The sequence below is a fragment of the Sparus aurata genome, chromosome 13 (genome assembly GCF_900880675.1).
Source record: "Sparus aurata chromosome 13, fSpaAur1.1, whole genome shotgun sequence".
Classification (NCBI taxonomy): Eukaryota; Metazoa; Chordata; class Actinopteri; order Spariformes; family Sparidae; genus Sparus; species Sparus aurata.
Window position 1 is genome coordinate 723,709 of NC_044199.1, and position 22,588 is coordinate 746,296.

The 22,588-nt window shown below is 42.4% G+C and overlaps 1 protein-coding gene across 1 annotated transcript in view; it reads left to right on the forward strand.

Moving 5' to 3' along the window:
• Positions 1-2,367: 2,367 nt before the first annotated feature.
• Positions 2,368-22,588, forward strand: part of stk32a (serine/threonine kinase 32A) — a 77,013-nt gene continuing 56,792 nt past the window's right edge. The window contains exons 1-5 of the mRNA XM_030439049.1: positions 2,368-2,775; positions 2,881-3,077; positions 5,306-5,812; positions 13,619-13,674; positions 16,171-16,322. Of these exons, the coding sequence (XP_030294909.1) occupies positions 5,761-5,812; positions 13,619-13,674; positions 16,171-16,322 (260 nt within the window). The 5' untranslated portion in view covers positions 2,368-2,775; positions 2,881-3,077; positions 5,306-5,760. The remainder of the gene's footprint in view (positions 2,776-2,880; positions 3,078-5,305; positions 5,813-13,618; positions 13,675-16,170; positions 16,323-22,588) is intronic.

Here is a 22,588-nt window from a genome sequence, read left to right on the forward strand (position 1 = left end):
ACCGGCCGTGTTAATGAAAGGTCGACTGCTGACTGGCGATGGAGGGAAACGTACTTTAATTCATGAGGACATTCCAGAGATGAGAGGAGGAAAGAAGAGAGCGGACCAGCGTCTCTGGTGAGTGCTGAGTTTACGCCTGCAGTCAAAGTTGCTATGCTGGAAGCGAACACACCGTCAAACACCCACCAAGTGCTGAGTCTGACGTGACTCAGTCGTGTCTAAGTTCACAGACGCGATAACGTTTCAAACCTTCATCTGTGTCAGATTTAGTCTTCCTGTCCCTGAAGTAGCATCATGGAAGCACAGTGTTACTGTACCTCGAGGACACTTGTGGACTTCTCTCAGTTTGAACTTTGTTGGAAACGTTTGGGATGAAGTAGGAACACAACATCAATATATAACAGATAAGTTGTTATGAGACATTTGAATCCAGCGTTCCTACATATCATATCTTTAAAGCCTCCTTCTGTCCGACACTGTCAGGTATCTACACACGTCCAAACCTGTGGCTGTCCAGTGACCGGGACCCTCTGTGCTCTGACTCAACAGCACCTGAACAGTCAGAGCTTGTTATCAATACTAGTGCATTGCCTGTAGGAAGCATGTATTTCTATAGAAAAGTGTGAGGTTCAGCAGCTTTTCCATGGATGACCAAATGAGGCTGTTTGAAGGTGGGACGTCAGGGATATAATTGACTGTTTTTGACTACTTTTGATTATACCATTATATTTCACCTTAAAAACTATTTACCTTGTCTTTTTTGGTGTCATTATTTTCAGCACAACCTCACATGTGTGACTGTACAGTTATTTTTTCATTTTGACATATTATATTAACACTATGGACCTAAAATCACAAAATAACATAAAATCAGAGTAGGAAAAAGTTAGATTTTTTTACTGTGAAAACCACAAACAGTTTAATGAACCAATTGCATTAGTTATAATGCAAATATAAATTGTTGTTTGCCAAATTTGTGCGTAAGTTTTTGAAATTTACAAAGTTATATGTAACTATTTACATTTAAATGCAGGCAATGCCTCAGGCTCCTCAGCTCATTCCTGCCTGCTCCACATTCAGCTTTCTCCTGATTGTTTTGACTCACAACACAAAGAAACGACTACACTACACACGAAACACACCACACCAAACACTACATTACACACTAACTATACTCTCCAAACACGCTATATGTCACAAATGTCTCAACTCTCAAAACTCGCGATCTCTGTCGCTGTCTGTATCACCGCCTCCGTCCCTCCCACAACTTCCTGTTCCTCAACAACCAAACTTGCTGCTTGGACCCTTTCGTGACAAAAGCTCGTTTTTACCGTTTTTACCTGCACCAGAAACAAAGCAAACGTGACGGCAATGTTCGCGAAAAAGCGTGGCGGACATTATTTACCCTAAGTCCAGTTTTGGACGTGCCGGTGCGTCCGGTCCGTCGACTCGGTTGGCTGTGTGGGTCAGCTAGCGGCTAGCATCTAGCTACACACGAACATCCACAGATTCCGATTCCACTTTGTTGTCCGCGCGTCTCCGGATCTCCTCAGACCCGAACAGACTCGGTCCAGACTCGTTTAGTCTAATTAATCCACAACAGTCAGTGTAGATGCACAGAACGGGACCGAACCGCCGGCAAAATCCCGGCCCAGCTCGCACCGCTGCTGGTATAAATCCGCTTCTTTCTTAAGGTGGGGGGTGGCTGTGTGCTCTGCAGTGATTGGCTCTGGTGCGCACGTGACTGTGGTGGCTACGGTTAGCAATGCTAGCGGAATTCGTAAAACATTTCTGAAATAAATTATTAATCGTATCATTGTAGTCCAAACAAATGCGACGTTGCACACCCTTGAACCATGCAGCAGCCACGTGGAAACTCTCAGGTCAGTCTGATCCTGATACGCAGAGATATTTGAGGAACACACACACACACACAGACACACACACACAGACAGACAGACAGACAGAGATTCCTTGCTTTTATAGAGAGATATTATAGTGGTGCAAGAAATGTTGTCAACCAGCTGCTGTGAGGAAAGTGTCAGCATGAAGGGATGAAACTTATATTTGGTGTTTGTGACACTGTTTCAGTCAGGGCATGTTATTGAACACAGCTTCATGGAGGAATAGTCACTATGATATAATCCAGCTTTGTGAAAGTAAATCTGGGAAACTCTTTGTGCTACATGCTCAGATTAAAGATCATCCTGAATCTAATGCTGCAGTGCAGGGGACACAAACTTTTATCTGTGTCTGAGTGATGAGACTGTGAGAGACAGGGCAGCTGAGCCTGGACAGCAGCTGAGCCTGAACAGCAGCTGAGCCTGAACAGCAGCTGAGCCTCAGCAGCTGAGCCTGAACAGCAGCTGAGCCTGAACAGCAGCTGAGCCCCAGCAACCCATGAAACGTGCCTCTCCAGACGCACGCCGGTGGCCAGCCTCATCACACAGGCGGCGATGTGGAGGTCAGTCCGTCATCAGCGCCGAGCAGCTTCCCCCCGTGGACCCCGGTCAGGTTCCTCCGTCCTGTGTCCTCTTGTCCTCCAGGAACGAGGGATTTCGCATTGCGCTCACTCCGTCGGCGCATCCCGCAAGTCACGTCTCGCTGTGCGGTTCCGTTGTCCTCCGTGCGGGCCGGCGAGTGTCCCGGCGCATCGTAGTCCGTCACCGGACAAGTGACGCTGTGAGGTGCACTGTTGCTCCCGTGTGCCTCACGTCTCTGCAGCAGACCGGGCTGGAAATGGTCCCATGCTCAACTACCCGGCGGCGCACAGAGGTAGGTGCCCACAGCTGCCCCGCATGGATGGACGCAGCGGGGTGGGGGGAGTGCGGGGAGTGCGGGGTGCTTTCTATTCAGCGCATGTTTCTCCCATTTGATCAGATAAGAGCTCCGAGCACAACGTCCTCTGCGGGGAGCTCAGCACTGCGCACCACTTTGTGAATACACCACTGAATCCACAGAGGGTGTATTCAGACGTGACCGTGCGGTGCGGGGCGGTGCGGGAGGGACATCCAGGGTTTCCCCTGCGGACGATGACTGGAAGTTTTCTCCGACGTATGCCTCATCTCATAAGTCAGGTCAGTCTCTCGTTCTCTCTTCGACAAGCTGCCTTCAGTGTAGGAAGTGATGGATGTGATGAAATGATGCCAGTAATAATAATGATGATAGAAACTTTCTGAGGCAGAATCGAACATCTGAGCTGCACACACGGAGTCTCACATCAGAGCAGCATGGAAACCTTTAGTTCCTACACATCACAGTGCTGAAACATGTGAGCTGATTCAAACTGATCCAGTGTCAGTGAGGTGAACTGTTCATGTCACACAATCTGTAAATATCCATCTCACATCTTTTTCATAACCACATTGATGCATCACTGCCAAAAATGTGTTTATCAGCCGATATATATCGATATCTAATGTTTTTACTCTGTAGTACCGGTGCAGCTCTGACTGACAACAACACTTTAATAACAACATATATTTCAGATTTACATGTTTCATGTATCAATCAGTTGCCAACTCTTCAATTTATTGCCGACTATTTCACCAATCCATTCATCTATTTGAAATGTAAATATTTATTTCGGAGAAGCGACTCTCAGGTTTTTGGGCCGATGCTGATATAAATATTGGAGGTAAAACACAAAATAATGTTGTGTTCATGATCATCATCATCAAACACCTGTGATAAAGATGTTTTACAGCTTCTCAACACAGTTTCTAACTACAGTGCCCTCTCCCGCTCTCTCATTATACCGAGCATCGTTTTTTACTGCATTTAGATTAGGGCTGGGTATCACCAGGTACCTCGCGATACGATACTATCACGGTATTTTGCCCACGATAACGATGATATCACGATACAGCGATTCTGCGATAATCGATATATTGCAAGGAATTTCACCCACGATACATCACGATATCTGTGTCACTGAAGAAATTCAGAATTTATTGACTGCACTGAATCCATTTCACAGGAATTACAAAACATTGTCAATCAATTTCACATGAATGACAGCCAAGTAAACAAAGAGTATATTGCACAGTGTCTCTTGTTAACACACACACTGACTACAACTATCATTAAATATCTATATGTGTGGGTTTCAGAGCTGCTTAAACCATTTTTATTTGGTTGTATGCCTATGTTTGAATAAAGATAAAGCTGTCCTCCGAAGAGGGGTGGTGGGCCCAAAAAAATAAAAAATAAAATTATTATTATTTAAAAAAAAAAACATTTTTAAATATCGATATTTGGCACCAGTGTATCGATAACGTACCTCAAGACGAAATATCACGATATATCGTAGTATCGATATTTTGGCACACCCCTAATTTTAATATCTAAAAAGAACATTTTTAGAAGTGCAGGTATCAACAGAATCTTGGCTGACACCAACATATTGTTGAGTGATCAATATCAGCTGATAATATTGACCATCTGATACATGAGTCAGGCTCTAGTATCTCTGCTGTGCTAGTACAGTCCACTGAATTATAAAGTTCAGTTTGTTGGTAATTTCTTTGTTGTCATCTAGTTTATGGTCTCAGTAGTGAAGCAGCGGTGTCATATTGGACGTAAGGGAACTGAAATTAGATCCAGCTATCGACTCACGACTGCTGCCTGTATCTAGATCCATGGGATGAAAAAGGAAATTGGTTCCCCAATAAGTGTGTCCAGCTCCCTGCGATGCTCCTGTGATTACTGCTGAGCTGAAGCTGCGTACTTCAGACGCTCTGCAGGAGCTCCGTGCTGAAACACGTCTGAGTTGAACTATTGTGAGCCAGATAACAAGTGCACTGTGAGTACATTGTCCCCCTTGACTAGAAGATTTCAGATCAAACCTTCATGACTTTTAAAATTTGCTCACTAGATATTGGTGTCCTCCAAAGGGCAGCCTGAGGGATCCATTCACAGAGCACAACACCAGCAAACCATAAATCAAAAGCCTCCTATTTAGTTCTGTTAATGCGAAAATGGACCGTACCATTCATCACACACGCACTGTAGACGATGCTCCACTGGGACGACTTTCTGATTAAGGTATAAAATTGATGCATGACACATAAAGGATGGAGGAAAGGAAGCAGAGAGGAGGAAGAGTTTGCTATTTTCTTTCCTTTAAGTGTCTGAGAATCAAAATGAAGTGTGTCTATCTTACCACTGATCTGTAGATGTAGGAGCTGGTCATGTCTCATGGCTCTGCCTCTCTCCCTCCCTCCCTCTGTCCCTCCTTCCCTCTGTCCCTCCCTCCCTCCCTCACTCTGCTGGTGGTGTCATGTTTTCCTGCCTCCCCTCACAGGTTAGACTCTCAGTCCACAGAGGGTCACAGCCACAAACACATCAGCCACACTCCTCCTCCTCCTCCTGGCTGGCAAGAGTCGTCCGTCTGCCTGCGCTCATCTGAACGACAGCGAGAACAGACAGGAAACTTACGCTGTAGTGATACTGCCTGTGTGTGAGTGTGTGTGTGTGTGTGTGTGTGTGTGTGTCAGCGCTTCAGTGTTCCCTCAAGCCTCCACTGACTGTGTGTGTCTGCAATGATGTGTGGTTGTGTCAAGGAAGACGAGACCTGTTCAAGTCAGCAGAAGTGAGCCAGCTGCTGTGTGTGTGTGTGTGTGTGTGTGTGTGTGTGTGTGTGTGACAGAGGAGGGTTAGTGTTGACCGGGCTATGAGTGTGTCTCAGAGGGAGAGGCCGGTCGATGCTTAGAGGAGCAGAGGGGGAGCAGCAGAGGAGCAGCAGTAAGAGGAGCAGCCATGGGGCTCGGACAGTCCAGCAAGGCTCCGGTCACTGACGACACAGACGAGGGTGAGTAACGAAGCATCCCGAATGTTTTATCTTTTCTTTCTTTCTCTACTTCTGGGAAGAGGAGTAAAGTAAATTAAGTTGTGAGCAGGATTCACGAGACGTCCAGGCTGTTTTCTGCAGTGAACTTGTTCTTTCTACCTGCTGCAGTCAGATCCAGTCACAGTGAAAGGTCAGATGGATGTAATGCTCATCAGGTTTGCTATCCGTCCTCTCAGCCACAGACAAGAGTTTGAAGATGTTCACTGAACTCTTCTGGACATTCACTCACTCAGATGTTGGTTCACGTGCATCATTATTCCAAACAGACCGCTCGTCATCTGAACAGCGATGGAGGGAGTTATTAGTGTGATATTCTCTTTCTGTGTGGCATGAGTAGATAACACAATGTGAATGTATTGATCCGAGTCAGCCCCTGAAATGAATTCCACCCTGGCTGCACCCCAAGGACCTGAAATAAGTCAGCGTTACATGAGTCAGTGGTGAAGTCAGACGGTTTCTGTTTCTGATGTTTTACTGTCGGTCATTTTTATGAAGTAGCAATTAGTATTAGTTTGTTTAATTCCATGACTTATCTTTGTAACTTTATTTAATTTGTATATCAGCTAAGATGTTTCACCAGGCTGAGCCACATGGCTCCGGCTCCACATCGCCACAGTCACCATACTTTTGGTCAAAATTGACTTATAACTGAAATTAAACTTTGTTGGATCTGTTATCTTGTGACAAATCTTCAAGAATCTTAATGAAAAAAAACTTCTGTATGTCAAAAATCATCAGTAAGTGTGGTGACCTGAGCGACGGCCTCCGTAACAATGGTCCGTGAGATTTGGACCTGATTATAGTATCCTGTATATATATATACATATCTATATCTATATATATATATATATATATATATATATATATATATATATATATATATATAGATATAGATATAGATATGTATATATATAGATATATATATAGATATGTATATATATATAGATATGTATATGTATATATATATATATATATATAAATGCACATATATATAATTTAATATCGATGTGATGAAATGAGAAGAAAACAAGTAGAGGCCTGCTGTGTTCTCTGTACTTTGCTGTTGCACTTCTTCGAGTGTATATCTTTTAAAGTAATACAAAAGCAGAGTACAGATAACTTGGAGAATACATATTTAATTTAATACAAAACCTTTAAGCTAATATTCTCAGAGTTATAGTTAGCTTAGTAACTGCAGTTAGGGTACCTCGATATCGACATGCAACAGCATTGTCAGGATGAGATCAGTACTCTCACTAAATATTACCACAATTAGAATTTTGATAAATCATAATCAGTAATGTGGATCTAAAGACAGAACAGCTGAGAATAATAAATCACTGGACTGCAGTGCAGCCTCCTGAGGTCCACAGAGCCGCTCTCAGCCTCACTGTGCTGATGATCCAGAGAACCCAACGTTTCATGCGTTTCACCACAGAATATCAACATGATGCCCAGTCTTAGTGTGTCATTATATCATCACTGTGGCAAAGTCAAATCTTTTTTCTGTGTCAGACTTAACATAGCACATCTTAATGGATTCTGTATGAGGCTTTCTCTTCTTCACTGGAGGCACTCCCTATCAGAGAGCAAATCATTATTCACGGTTAACCTCGCTGCTTAGTCATAGAGCGTGCTGTTCTGGAAATGTCACTCACAACAGAGCTCCTGTGAGTTAATGCGAGACTGCACCTTTCCTGACGTCTCCCTCACAAAACAGCGTGGGCGATGTCTCCGAGGGCCTGGGAGTAATAAACAGAGCCGCGTCGCTTTTGAATTGTAGAAAAGCCCCGGTCGCTGAAACAAAGTAATCCCCACGCTGGTGACACTCACGTCAGACACAGGCAGGATTCTCCCTTTGATTCTGGAGGTGCCGGGCGGGTCCGCTGCATGTGGACTGGCATCACACGCTCGCTCCCTCTGAGTAGCAATAAACATGCAAATTGAGTTTTCACTTTTACACTTCAGGGAAGTTAGAGGTTGCTTCAAGGTGGTATTGACTGCAGAGGTTGGAGTTTATGTTTGTCTGTTAATTTGACAGTGAGCATTAATAAATGCTGACATTTCAAAACAGTACCGTCAGTGTACATAAATGCACTGAGGGCATTTTCATCTGCAGCTCCTGTGCAGCCAAAAAATACCTCGACAGTTTCAGATATAGTTGTTAGTAAAGTTACGGAGAACATTTCCACTTGTGTACAGAAATGGTCGTCCTTGAGCTCGTTACAGTCTCAGTGCAGCCTCTGTGTTGAGCTCTTACTTTGTGTGAGTGTTGAATCTGAGTCCTTCACAGAGAAATCCACAGTCCAGCAGCATCAGCCGACTCAGACACGTCGTCCACGGGCTGCGGAACTGAGAGAAAAAAGATCACCTGACATACATGCAGCAGAAATCACATCGTGTGTGTTTAAACCTTTTTTTCTTGTGTATATTGTGGCATCACCGTCACTCTGGGTTTGTGAACATCTGTCTGTCTGCCATGTTTCACACACAGAATATTTAATGTGGCATCACGTTTGTGTCTTACAGGCACTAAAATGAATGTGCGATTGTGATGAGCACATCATTTAACCTAGGCTCATTTATTTGTCATCAGCAGCAATGTAAAAAATATATAATCTTGCAGTTAAATGAAATAATAATGCAAGTTGTAGTCTCTTTATTCTGCTGTTGAGGACGAGTTCAGGAGTTCATGGCCTGAAGAAAGAAGCCGTTCTGCTGATACTGCAACAGGATAAAGAGTTCTAGCTACATTTGAATGTTTTCTATCTTATTTTTTATTTTTGTAAATGTGTTTAAAATAGTCTAAATGAAGATACAGATACAGAAGAAGCCGTGTAACATCAAAGGCATCCGCAGACGTGAAAAGAAAGAAAAAAGAAAATTCTATCAGATTCTGGAAATTGAATTAAAAAAAAAGAGAATCAACTGTTTTCACTGCTGCTTTCAGAGCAAAGACGTATTTTAGTTCACACTCAGCAGTATCAGTGGATTTACAGCGAGCTGTGTTCTGTGCGTCAAGGTGAACTCTGTCAAGACATGTTTATCTCCCCTGAGAGTGACGCGTGGGCCACATGTGCTCCCTGTGAGCTATACGTTTCCACTGTGTGCAGCCAGCAGCCTCGGCTTAATGGACAGGCTCAGTTTACTGCTCATTATGCTTTTATTCACATTGCAGTGGCACACGGACTCTTGGGTTCAGTTGTCAGAGCAACAGTGTGACTGTTGATGTTCCCACGCTGGTGGGTCCTTCAGTGATTTCCAGGTCTGAGTGTGAGAGGTGGGAACCAGAGGAAGGTGGAGGGCAGCAGTGAGCTCACGGTTACAAACACCATGTTCACCAGCAGCTTAATCTCTTCTTCTTTGTCCTAATCACCAGAACTGTGCGTCACAGTAGAATCTGAGTGAGACAGACACGTCTGTTGAGTTACAGCTGCTAAGTTGTGTATCTCCCTCCTGCCTTTAACCACCGACTGCTACTGTTCCATACAGCTAACTCTTGATTTGTTAGCGATTCATTTACATATTTTCAGTTTCTGTTGTTAGACAGCTGAACGACTATGATGACCTGGCAAGATGAGGTTGGTTAAAATGAAACTCGTACCAAAAAGCAACCTAGGCTTTATTTGTGAATGTATATGAGTCAAACCTTCGTGTAAAAGCCTATTTACGATGAAAGCAGCTGGATCTCCGGCGTGCCGCCGTCATGGCAGACAAAAAGTGTCGATCCCTGAGTGTGACCTGACAGGCAGGAGAGTAATGGTGAACCGCTCCTCAAGCCTTCCTGTTAGGTCGCACTCGGGGATCGACACTTTTTGTCTGCCATGATGGCGGAGAGCCGGAGGTGCTACTGCTAACGTGAGATGCCCAAAAACCTTCTTTTTAGTACTTTACTCTGTGTACACAAACAATGTTCTCAATGCACGTGTTCATGTGTAGAGACCCTGGTGATGCTACGAGCAAAGTTTCATGTTGTGTCGAGACTTCTTACTGTTTTAAAAATAGAGATTTTGTTGCTAGCGTCAAAGTGCCCGTAGCACTCCCATTGAAAATGAGCTTGCCCGAAAACGAAACTATGGTAAATCTTAAAAGTGCCTCTTCCGTTGTAATTATGGTTTTACACGAAGGTTTGACTCATATTCAATCACAAATAAAACCTCGGTTGCTCTCTGGCGAGAGTTTCACTTTAAAGCCACCTGTTACCCAGTGTAGCGTGGTCGGTGCAGGGGAAGGTTATGGTCCGCTGTCAGTGGCGGTAGCTCCGGTTAGCTCAGACGACACGGCAGGCAACATGTGGGATTTCTGCACATACTTTTATTCCACTATTACGGACCACACCAAGCCAGGTCGCTACGGCACTAGTTATCACACGCATACATGCCTTGACACACATAGGCCGAGGATCCTACACCTATACATCACAATATAAGATAAAATAAAAGGGTGGTCTTCACTCCGCTGCCTGCATTGCTACACATGGTGGAGCAGAAGCACATCTACTCTTCTTCTAGGTACAGGTTACACTATCCACTTAACAAAAGGAGGCGCCACCTAGTGGCGCTACATTCAATAACTCTGACTGTTACCCAGCTAAGCACATCGCTGCACTGAGTGCAACGTAAATCAAATCACTGTTTTCCTGTCGGGGAGCTTTGTGAGGAGAAAACCACATAATCAGTCTTCATGGGTCAAAATGTGTTCCACGAAAATGTGCTACCCAGAACCGAAACCGGACCTGTCTACTATTTTAAAGCTGGTACTCCTGCACTGATGTCACAGCTGATCGCTATTAACAAGCGAACATTAACCTATAAGGTGTCAGAACGTACTCACCAAATGTGTATTAATCCACCGTTAAAGTAGTCCCAGACCAGAGCACCATTTACTCCTCTGAGCCCACCAGAGATGTGTTGTTGTGCTGTTTTAAAGATTCAGGTCGTCAGTGGGAATGAATGTGCTCGGGCTGAATGCAGCAGACAGCTGGACATTACGGACAGACGTTGTCACATTGTTGCTTCTGGGCATTTCATCGGACTTGTTGACAAAGTGAAAATATCTGTTCTTAAGATGAAATAATGCAGGTGTTCACACGAGGGTCCGGGCCTGTTTAATGTACCAACACAAGCGTCAGTCGGGCGGAGGGCTGGACTGAATACCAGCTCTGGGACTTGGAAGCTTCAGTGAGAATTGCTGGCTAGTTTTCCAGGCGTTGAGATCAGGAGAGTGCAACATATCAAACCTGCTCCTGCACATTATTCACCTATATACTTTGCTATTATTCTAACAGTACCTGTGTTAACATGGACATGATGTCTTCATAAGGACTGAAATCATTCAGATAAAAGATTTCTGCTCAGCTGTTCACATGAGATGAAATCATCAGGGTCTGGTGTTTGGTGCATTCTGCTTCCTCGTCAGATATTTTTTCTCTTCTGGTGCACCTCTGATTGAGGTGTTTATATGAAGCATTTTTATTTTGTTTGAGCTTTTAAGCCAATTATAACCACAATATTAGGCTCAGTGTAAATGCAGTTTATGAGTCTAATTGGATTAGGGACAATTTTCCGACCTCAAAAGTCACGAAAGTCCACTGGAGGTGCGAGCGAGTTCTGAGCAGCGTGTGTGTGCTCACGCGTGTGCACGTGGAGCAGAAGGTGGTTTTGTGGAGCTCCATTTTCTGCTCTTTATCTGTCTCTTGCCTCTTTTTGGAGGCAGCTGACACAACATCTCCTTCTTTGAATACTGATTTTGGACATTGATTACATGACAAGGGTGGAAGCTTTGAAGCGTTTCGGTCAGCCCTGCATTAGCTCAGTTCTTCTCTCATATTCCATAACATGCAGCTTTCAGTTCACCATGTGGACAGTGTGGGCGTCTCTACAGAGGTTTACCTGCAGTAACACCTGTTCATCAGTATGTGAGGGTCTGTCACAGTACAGTCATGCAGAGGGCACGAGAGGCTGCGCCAACACAACGCGTGTGATTACTTCAATCCAAACTGATTTGCATCTGCCAGTCAAATTCCATTTGACGAGCAGATGATTTCCTCGGCTAGTTTACGCTGCAGAAAGATTTTCAATGTGTCAATTCCACGCGTGTGCAGATTTCAATCATTACACGCTCTGTTACTCATGTGTCCATCATTTAATACAGCACATTAAAGCATTCAGAGTTCTGCTGGTAAAATATGCCAGCCTCCATCTCAGCCCCTCCCTCTGCTCCATGCTGCCTCCTCCCTCTCATCCACGGCCACAGCTGTCCCTCTGAAAACCCATCAGCAGCTCAGCGGGAAATGACCATGTTGATCAGGAGTGTGTGTTCGTGTGTATGTTAATTACATACAGTGCCATCTGTAAGACTGTGCATGTATGTGTGTGTGTGTGTGTGTGTGTGTGTGCGCACTATAAAGGCTTCATATGGTCCCCATCAGAGTAGGTTGTGTAAACACTCCAACACAGATAGTGTGAGAGGAGGAAGTGCCAGTGAATCGTGACTAACAGAGCATAACATTAACTGTCAAATGCAATAGATCGAGTGACTGCAGGCAGAATCAGAGTGTGTGTGTGTGTGTGTGTGTGTGTGTGTGTGTGAGAGTGTGTGTGTGTGTGTGTGTGTGTGAGAGTGTGTGTGTGTGTGTGTGTGCTGTTAAAAGAGAAGCAGGTGATGTTTTCAGTCAACACTTTACTTCCAGTAAATGAGTGGATATATTTTGGTGAAAAACTAAGAAAGCATCATGAATATAAGTGTGTGTGTGTGTGTGTGTGTGTGTGTGTGTGTGTGTGTGTGTGTGTGGTGGTCACAGGAGTGGGCAGCAGCTGTTCATCCAGAGAGGGAAAACCGTCTGTCCTTGTTGTCATGGAGGCAAGAAACAAACAGCCCCATCCGCTTCCAATTGGCGATAAATGTTGCTGATAGATGGAGAGTGAGATAGGGGGGTGGGATGTGTGTGTGTGTGTGTGTGTGTGTGTGTGTGTGTGTGTGCAGAGGATAGACAGAGGAAGTGCCTAAAATACATCTTTTGTTGGGAGTAAAAACATGGAACTGTCACAGAAGACATCTCTGTGCTGAGGCTGATTTCAGATCTGGACTTTGTGACGTCAGTGACCTGCAGCGGTTAGGGTGCCTCCATCTTTGTTCCAGTGAGCTCGCAGCAAACCTCACAGTGAACCTTCTGTAACTCTACTGATATGTTTTCCATCTCAATCATTCTTTGACCTTGTTTTCATTTCAGAAGTGTCATTTTATGTCTTTTGAAGTATGAAGCTGCCTCAAGCACTTTTTATTATTGAGCATATTTTCTTACTTCTCTTCTTAATTATTATTTACAGTATGGCTAAGGAGGACATGGTTATTATATTTATATGGTATATTTATATATATACAGATATCTTTCATAGATTTTTGAAATCATTATGTTGTGTTGTGGGATAAGTGTTGTCTTGTCCAGTTTTAAAGGCAACATTACAGTAAAAGATGTTGTTTTCTTCACCTACCAGACTCTTCTACTCGTTCTAATACCTGTCTTACCCACTCAGTCTTTATATTCACACTTCTGATTATTATTTATCACAGCAATTTGTATTCCAGTCCCAGAGGTCATATGATGTGTTTTTGAGGAGATTTATAAATGTAGAGATACACTACCACTCAAAAGTTCGGGGTCACTCAGAAATATCCTTATTTTTTAAAGAAAAGCAAAATTCTATTTCAATGATTGCGTGTAATGTTCATTAACCAACAATTTCTGCTCTTCTTTCTTCCTCACAGTAAATTTCGACCACTTCCAGATCCTGAGAGCAATAGGAAAAGGAAGCTTTGGAAAAGTAAGTCCATGTTGCCAAACTTCTGTTCTTTTCAATCTGCAGAGAAATAAAAGATGAATCCATGTTTGTAGAGAAACAGTGTTCTGGTACGTTTCAGCCTCACGATCCATCACTCTGTTAAACCCAAAGAGAAAATAATGTCCAAACAAAAAGGAAATAGGAAATAAACAAAGAAGTCAAAAAGTTTGCAACAAGGAACATATGAACACTGTCACTGTAATAACGCTGTGAAGGAAACAGAAGAAGAAGAGGTAGAGTCGACATCAGTGGTCATTAATCAGCTCCAGTCTGATGGCGGTGATGGAAACATGACACCTCAGGTGACACGCTCATTTTCACACCTCATCAACGCCGTGACAGAAAAGTTCTGGAAACTGCTGCATGAAGAGTTTTCCATCCATCTCTGTTCAAACAGGACAAGTTTGAAAGAGAGACTGAAGTAAAAGATCATATAAGTTTTACCAAGAGTTCTACTGTTGCATTATTTCTGATATGAATGTGACAGTAAACATGACACACTCCAAAAATGACTGCAGAGTCACAAAAGAACATTTATGTGTCATTTGTGCAACTTCTAGATTATTTACTTGAGCTGAAAAATGTCAGAAAACTGTGAAGATTATTATAAAACTGCGTGTTCTATTTGACTAACACGTGATTGATTCTACTATCACATCTGACAATAAACAGCAACCTCACAACGTAGAAGCTGGAAACAGGGAAGTTCAGCCCTCCTCCTGGAAACATGACGATTAGGAGCAGGAGAATACTTATCTATTGATCAACTAGTTGTGTTGAGGCACAGAAGCATGTGATACCAGGTGCACCATTCTACACATGATGGATGGAGCATGTTCCCTCTCTGTCAGCACCACATCATGCTTTAGTGTGGTGAAGCCTTCTGGTCACCAGCAGCCCCACGAGACAGAATCTGAGGTGGAAGCAGTCATGATTCTTCTCGCGGTTAAGCTGTATAGAGCAGAGTACTTCACAGCAGCACTTACTGAACATGTAAGTCCTTACAGCGACACACATGTACACGGTATGAACAGACATACAAAGGGTCTACACACTGTGTCCAACAACAGATAAGCAGTCTAATCACAGTCGATGGCAAGCTGTTGAATGGGAGCAGGGATGTGATCAGGGTTTGGCTGATTAACTGAGCCAGCTGGTCCACAGATCACTCTCTAAGATAGCAGTAATCACTGGCTTATTGACTTGTGCAGCACAGACAAGCACAGCTACAAATAAATATGGGCATTATACTGTGCATATTGAAAACAGTGTGTGTTCTCAGACACGTGGTCAGAATGGTAATCACATACAGTTTGATGTGCACACACAGTGACAGCTGCCCACACTGCATCAGGTGTTGTGCTCAGCGTTTTGCTGCATCACGTCAGTATTTATCTCCACTGGTGCAAGAACACTGAGTGCTGTTTGAAAGCATTTTTATACAATTTTAAAAGAAATGTCCACATTCCCCACTGACACAGAAGCTCTAATGAAAGCCAACATGATGTTTCTCATCTCTAAACACGCTGGGGTGAAAGTGTAATGTCTTCAGAGGAGATTTAATTAGTGACCACAGAGATGTTTCCTTCCATCCTTCACTGAAGGGCAACATGTTGTGGTTATTCACTTTAAATACTTTCCAGCCTCACTTTTACACATTGTATAAAGTTAACAAGAGGAATGTTGATGTCTGTTATATATAATCATGATGTTTATCATGTTGGATGATGTGATGGTGTTTGAAGTCACTTCTCACGTCCTTGAAAGTAAGTAAGTGCTCTGATCAGGACTTTTGGGGCCACTGAACAATTGCAATAAGCAGTTTCATGTTGTTTCTTTAATGATTATCATCGAGTATTCTGATTCTCACTCAAAACACCACAGTAGTTCATCATAATGTTCGTTTGTTACACATTTTACCTGCACTTAGTCATATTGATATTTAGATTATATTAATATTAATTGTGTTGCCCTAATCTTTACTCATTAGTAGAATATTAAAAATGTGATTAAATTGTTATGAAATAAGTTATTATTTTTCTCTTGGTTTAAAACAAAACTGAAACATTATCTTGATTCTGTAACAAACATAATCAAGACAAAATAAATGGAATACAGACGTGGAAATGAGCAGAATGTATTTATGTGTCTCTGCTGCCTTTGTTGACTTTGTATTAATGTCTTTGTGCCTGAACTGCTTGTTAAAACTGACCTAAACACCAGACACACACACACAAAGACAGACAGGCGGGGAAAGGAAGAAGACGTGAGCGGTGATAACCAAAGTCCAAAAGCCAAGTTACAAAACGGCAGGCCACAAAAATGTGTGTCAGAAAGTCAGCAAAGGAAAAAAACAAATAATACAAAAAACAAGGAAGCAACTAGCTGATCAATCAGAGCACACGTGAAATCACTGAAGCTTGAGATCAGAATCACAGGATCAAAATGAGGGAATTAACCCATGTGTGATCTCATCAGGTCTGCATTGTACAGAAGAAGGACACCAAGAAGATGTACGCCATGAAGTACATGAACAAGCTGAAATGTGTGGAGCGGAATGAAGTGAGGAACGTCTTGAAAGAGCTGCAGATCATGCAGAACCTCGAACATCCTTTCCTGGTCAACTTCTGGTAAGCTACCCATTAATTACTGAGCACACATTCAAATGTTGTGTGTCAGCCAAGTCTGAGAGAGACTGACTGAACCTCCGTCACTTAAACATGTATAGAAAAGCTGCTGCCATCCCCCATTAGAGCGAGCTCTGGGCTGAGGTGTCGTCCACAGAGGAACACTCACAAGCCTGCGTCCGCGTCATCTCACCCTGCGAAGCCGCTAAAAGGAAAATGTGGTTTGCTCGCTGATCCAAGCTTCATCTTTAAGCCTGGCAGCTTCTCGTTCGCCTCGTCACAGTTTGGGGGTTGAGGAAGTCTTTTTCCCTGCAGGTTGTAGCAGCTGATTCAAACTCTCATGCACCGACCTGAGCTGACTCGTCAGGTAATTTTCATCAAACCGCTCATCATAATTTGAAAGCCCAGGCTTTCGGAGCACCAGGAATTGTACTTTTGCGATGTCTGATAAGTGTGGATGTTGAGTTTCCGTCTGGAAGGCGTCATTAATTCTTGATGAGCACTCCCACTGTGCAGCGTCTGAGAGCCAGTCACTCTGGATTCCTGTCGAGCAGAAAGGCAGAGAAGAGGAGATGTCAGTCAGACCATGATGAATAACTGCCATGGTCATGTGGTCTACTTTAAAACAGGGGAAACCCTTTATATTAAAGACGTTCATAAAAGATGAATCGACCTTAACAAGGCGTCCTCACTTTAGGTCCAGTAGCTGCAATAAGTACAGTTAATAATGCAGATATTAGAGATTAAATCAATCTGAATAAAGATAAAGAAAAAGCTAACAGTGACATAATTAAACTCATTAAATGTGATGAACATCTGTTACGAGGTTTCTCTCACGTGCTTTATGATGATAGTATTAAAGGGATAGTTGGTGTTTTTTGAAGTGGGGTCATATAAAGTACATATCTATAGTCGATCTGTTTCCTGCCGTAATCAGCGATCAGCGCAGCCTCAGTTTGGAGCAGCAGAGAGCCGCTCCAGCCCAGACGCTCAGCTTTGTACTGCAGTGAACGGGTCCAGAGAAAAAGAGAAATTAACCACCTAAAACAAGGCTCACCTAAACACATCTATATCAGTTGAAATGTACGTTGTATAGAGAGAATTCACACCGCTTTACATCACCGTCAGACCGCCCTTTCTTTTGGCACTACATTTTCTCAACCGTAGAACCTCTGTATCCCTACGCATGAGCGTAGCTGGGCCTCGCGCTGTATTCCGCCGCTCCCAGATCACCTGTTGCCCAGTTACGCTCATGCGTAGGGATACGGAGGTTCTACAGTTGAGAAAATGTAGTGCCAAAAGAAAGCGCGGTCTGACGGTGATGTAAAGCGTGTTAAATTCTCTCTATACAACGCACACTTGAACTGATATAGATTGTTTTAGGTGGTTAAATTCTCTTTTTCACTGCAGTACAAAGCTGAGCGTCTGGGCTAGAGCGGCTCTCTGCTGCTCCAAACTGAGGCTGCACTGATTGCTGATTACAGTAGAGAACAGATCCACTATAGAAAAGTTCTTTATATGACCCCACTTCAAAAAACAACAACTATCCCTTTAATGCTTACATAGTGTTATTCATGTAATTATTAATCTTATAAAGATGTACGAAGGCCTTACCTGAGCCAAGGAGTTCACGTTCTCGCTGGTGTCCGTTTGTTGGTTTGTCAGCATGATTTCACAAATTCTACGGAACGTATTTCCACAAAACTTGGATGGAGGATGGGTCTCTGCTCGGAATAAAGCCCATTAACTTCTGGTGCTGATCCGGATAAAGGGACAGACTCAGGAATAGTTCTTGCTTTCTTTAACATCGGGCCTTCTTATATAAGCATGGATCCTGATGAACGGACATGTTCAGGTAGAAGGTATTTATGAGTGAGTACAACTTGGATTGTGTCTGACATTAGCCGACCTACGATTCAGTGAAAGGGAACTGTTGGGTCTTGGTGGAGGTATGCACTCTACTGAGGGCCACTGTGGTTACATAAGGCTCACAACAAGGACCCTATTTTTACCAATCAAATCTCATTTACTCAGTTATCTTGCTTATTTAAATGTATTTATTGTTTTTCCTTTTAATTTACAGATGCAGTAGTCGTTCTTCAGGTGTTCAAAATACATTAAATGAAATATTAAGCTTCAGGTTACTTTATCCCGTGTCGTGGATTTAGGGAACTGCTGCATCAGACCGGACTCTTGCCTGAAATCGTAGATTCTTCCCCCTGATTTGCCCTTTTGTCCCACTTTTCTATCCTCTCTTCACTTGCTTCACCTTTCGCCCATTTTAATGCCACGTCTTTTTGAACGCTCCTCTTGCAAAATCAGTGGCTGTCTTTTAATTACTAATTTGAGGGAAACTGCACTAAATCCTCCCATGGTGGGAATGAATAAGAAAAAGGCCACAAGCACAGTCAGAACAGGGGATGTGGAAGGATAAAGAGAAAGGACGGATGTGTGGAGTGGAGAGGAGGAAAACAGCAGAGGAGTGCAGCGTTCAGACTCATCAGACAAACAACGCCAGCGCTTGCTTTCTTGCTTGATTGCATGCTGTGTTGGACAAAAAAAAAAAATAAATAGTTGGAAGTTAATGCTTTTGGCAGCGTAAACGCCCCCTGGGTGGAGGAGATTTCCTCTGGAGATGTGCTTAGGTCAGCGCTGTGCCCACTCTCTCTCTCTCTGTCTCTCTCTGTGTTGAGTTGGCACAAGTTATGAATGTCCTGAGGTAAACGCTCAAGGTCACAGACGCAGAGATTAGCTGCAGGCATATGAAGCACACTGAGCCAGCTTCATACAGAAAACCAGAATCTGCTTTTCACCCTTCCCCGGTTGTGTCCTCTCATCTCCCTCTTCTGTCCTCTTTTCATCCTCCTCTCTTATTTTCCTCTTCCACCACCTGCCTCACTTCATTTTCTCTTCGTCCTAGCCGCTGGGCATGACCTCAAGAAACAATGGACCCAGAGGACAGGAAAAAAGAAAACAAGAAACAAAGTGTCCACATCTGAAAAAGTTCTTACTCTGCGTGCAGATTATAATATGGAATAGCTATTTTAGCGCGTGGTGCGGTCAGTGTATCGATGTGCCAGAACCTGTAGGGCAGTCGATGTGCCAGCGCTGCACTCAGACCCACTGTGTAAGCAGAGCCGGTACTGGCAGAGAGGTGATCGCTGCTGCTGCTGCTGCTGCTGCTGCTGCTGCTGCGTTCAGCTTTCAGTCCGGCATCTTCTTCTTCTGCAGCCGAGTTGTTTATTGATGGAGGAGAAAGTCACCTGGACAGACGAGATGTGCTGCGAAACACTCGCAAAGAGAAAACATCTTCATCACTTTGTCAACACATGCGCAACATTGAAGAAACGTGCTGCGACACACAACTCAGGCAACTACACAACTGTGCTGCAACACACAACACAAGCAACTACACAACTGTGCTGCGACACACAACTCAGGCAACTACACAACTGTGCTGCGACACACAACTCAGGCAACTACACAACTGTGCTGCGACGCACAACTCAGGCAACTACACAACTGTGCTGCGACGCACAACACAAGCAACTACACAACTGTGCTGCGACACACAACTCAGGCAACTACACAACTGTGCTGCGACACACAACTCAGGCAACTACACAACTGTGCTGCGACACACAACTCAAACACTACACAACTGTGCTGCGACACACAACACAAGCAACTACACAACTGTGCTGCGACGCACAACTCAGGCAACTACACAACTGTGCTGCGACGCACAACTCAGGCAACTACACAACTGTGCTGCGACACACAACACAAGCAGCTACACAACTGTGCTGCGACAAACAACACTAGCAGCTACACAACTGTACTGCGACGCACAACTCAGGCAACTACACAACTGTGCTGCGACGCACAACTCAGGCAACTACACAACTGTGCTGCGACACACAGCACAAGCAACTACACAACTGTGCTGCGACGCACAGCACAAGCAGCTACACAACTGTGCTGCGACGCACAACTCAGGCAACTACACAACTGTGCTGCGACGCACAACACAAGCAACTACACAACTGTGCTGTGACAGGGTTTTTGGCCCACCAGGTTTTATCACCACTGACATGGATTAAAAGTGTTCCTGTGTCTCGTTGAATAAATCAAGTGGGTTCACGTTTAGAAATGTTGAAACACCAGCTCATTTACATTTATATTTATATTTACATTTATATGTATATTTATATTTATATTTACATTTACATTTATATTTATATTTACATTTATATTTATATTTATATTTACATTTACATTTATATTTACATTTATATTTATATTTACATTTATATCTACATTTATATTTACATTTATATTTACATTTACATTTATATTTACATTTACATTTATATTTACATTTACATTTATATTTATATTTACATTTACATTTATATTTACATTTATATTTACATTTATATTTATATTTACATTTACATTTATATTTACATTTACATTTATATTTACATTTATATTTATATTTATATTTACATTTACATTTACATTTATATTTACATTTACATTTATATTTATATTTATATCTACATTTATATTTACATTTACATTTATATTTACATTTACATTTATATTTATATTTATATCTACATTTATATTTACATTTACATTTATATTAACATTTACATTTATATTTACATTTACATTTATATTTATATTTATATCTACATTTATATTTACATTTATATTTACATTTACATTTATATTTACATTTACATTTATATTTACATTTATATTTACATTTACATTTATATTTACATTTACATTTACAGTTATATTTACATTTACATTTATATTAACATTTACATTTATATTTACATTTACATTTATATTTATATTTATATCTACATTTATATTTACATTTATATTTACATTTATATTTACATTTACATTTATATTTACATTTACAGTTATATTTACATTTACATGTACATTGGGGGCATTTAGCAGACGCTTTTGTCCGTAGCGACTTACAATAAGTACATTAGCCACAAGAAAGAACCCACAACATGTCACTGTCGATAGAGTAAAAAAGAAAAAATAGAAACAATTTTCAAGCCCTCATCTGAGGATCGGAGCTGCTGTTTATCAAGGAAACATTAAGTACATAAGTGCTGTGATTAAAGTGCTCAGGGCTCAAAAAGTGGTCTCGTGTTTGGCGGCCATCTTGCCATTCTGTCACAGCACCACCACCCTCTTCATCTACCCCTGATCGGATTGGACCTTATTGGACCTTATTAGACCTTATTGGACCTTACTGTGCCTCATTGTGCCGAACCTTCAAACTGTAGTGTTCTTTTTAATTCTGATTAGTGGAGCCATGAGTACATTACCATGTTTAATTATGTCTGTCTACTGTCAGTGCTGTTGTTAAGTGTGTGTCAAGATGGATGCCTTGTCCTTTACTGCGAACCACATCTACCGACAGGTACTGATGAAGTTACCTGAACCTGAAGCTCCTGATGAGAAAGTCAGGTCCTACATGTAATCTGAAAGTGATATGCAAATGCAAGTCTCCATTTGCAGACATTATTATGGCGACTAAGCTGAAGAAGCTGTTGAAAGCTCCCGCCTGCTGTGTGCAGTGTTTAATGTGATGACGTGTCGGTCACAGGTTGATAATGTGTTCTGTTTGAGTAGCTCGTTTGTTTTGAGCATCAAGTGGAAGGAAGCCTGTGGTGCAGTAATATTCACCAGCACTGCAAATACATGGCTGTCATAACACACATGTGGTCCAGACAAACTTGTAGAGGTTCAAAGAGTGAACGTGAACACATCTGGATAAAAGGCACTTCAAATTTCAGTTTTGATGAAAACCCAGAGAAGCGTCGAGGATTAGGGAATTTCAATCACCATGAATCTTCAATATCTATCTTATTATTTCTTCCACAAACTGAGCCACAGAGTCATAATGTTCACTGCCAACCTTTTCATACATTGTAATGATTTCAGTCTTAATTCTATGATGTCTCCCATGTCTAACCTCTCAAATGCTGAAAAGTAATTGCATAACTGTCGAAAGAAAAGAAGAAGTACATGAACAAAGGTTTAAAACATGGTGGAGTGAAAGCTTCACTTGCTTCAGGGAGTCTCTCTCCTGCTCACTCGTTATGTAATCTTACTAATGCATTTCATTTCCATGCAGAGTGAGACATCACTCAGTGTAATTCTCCACTCGTGCATCTTTCTAACTCAGAAATCCAAACTGTAATGACGTAACGATGACAAAGGCT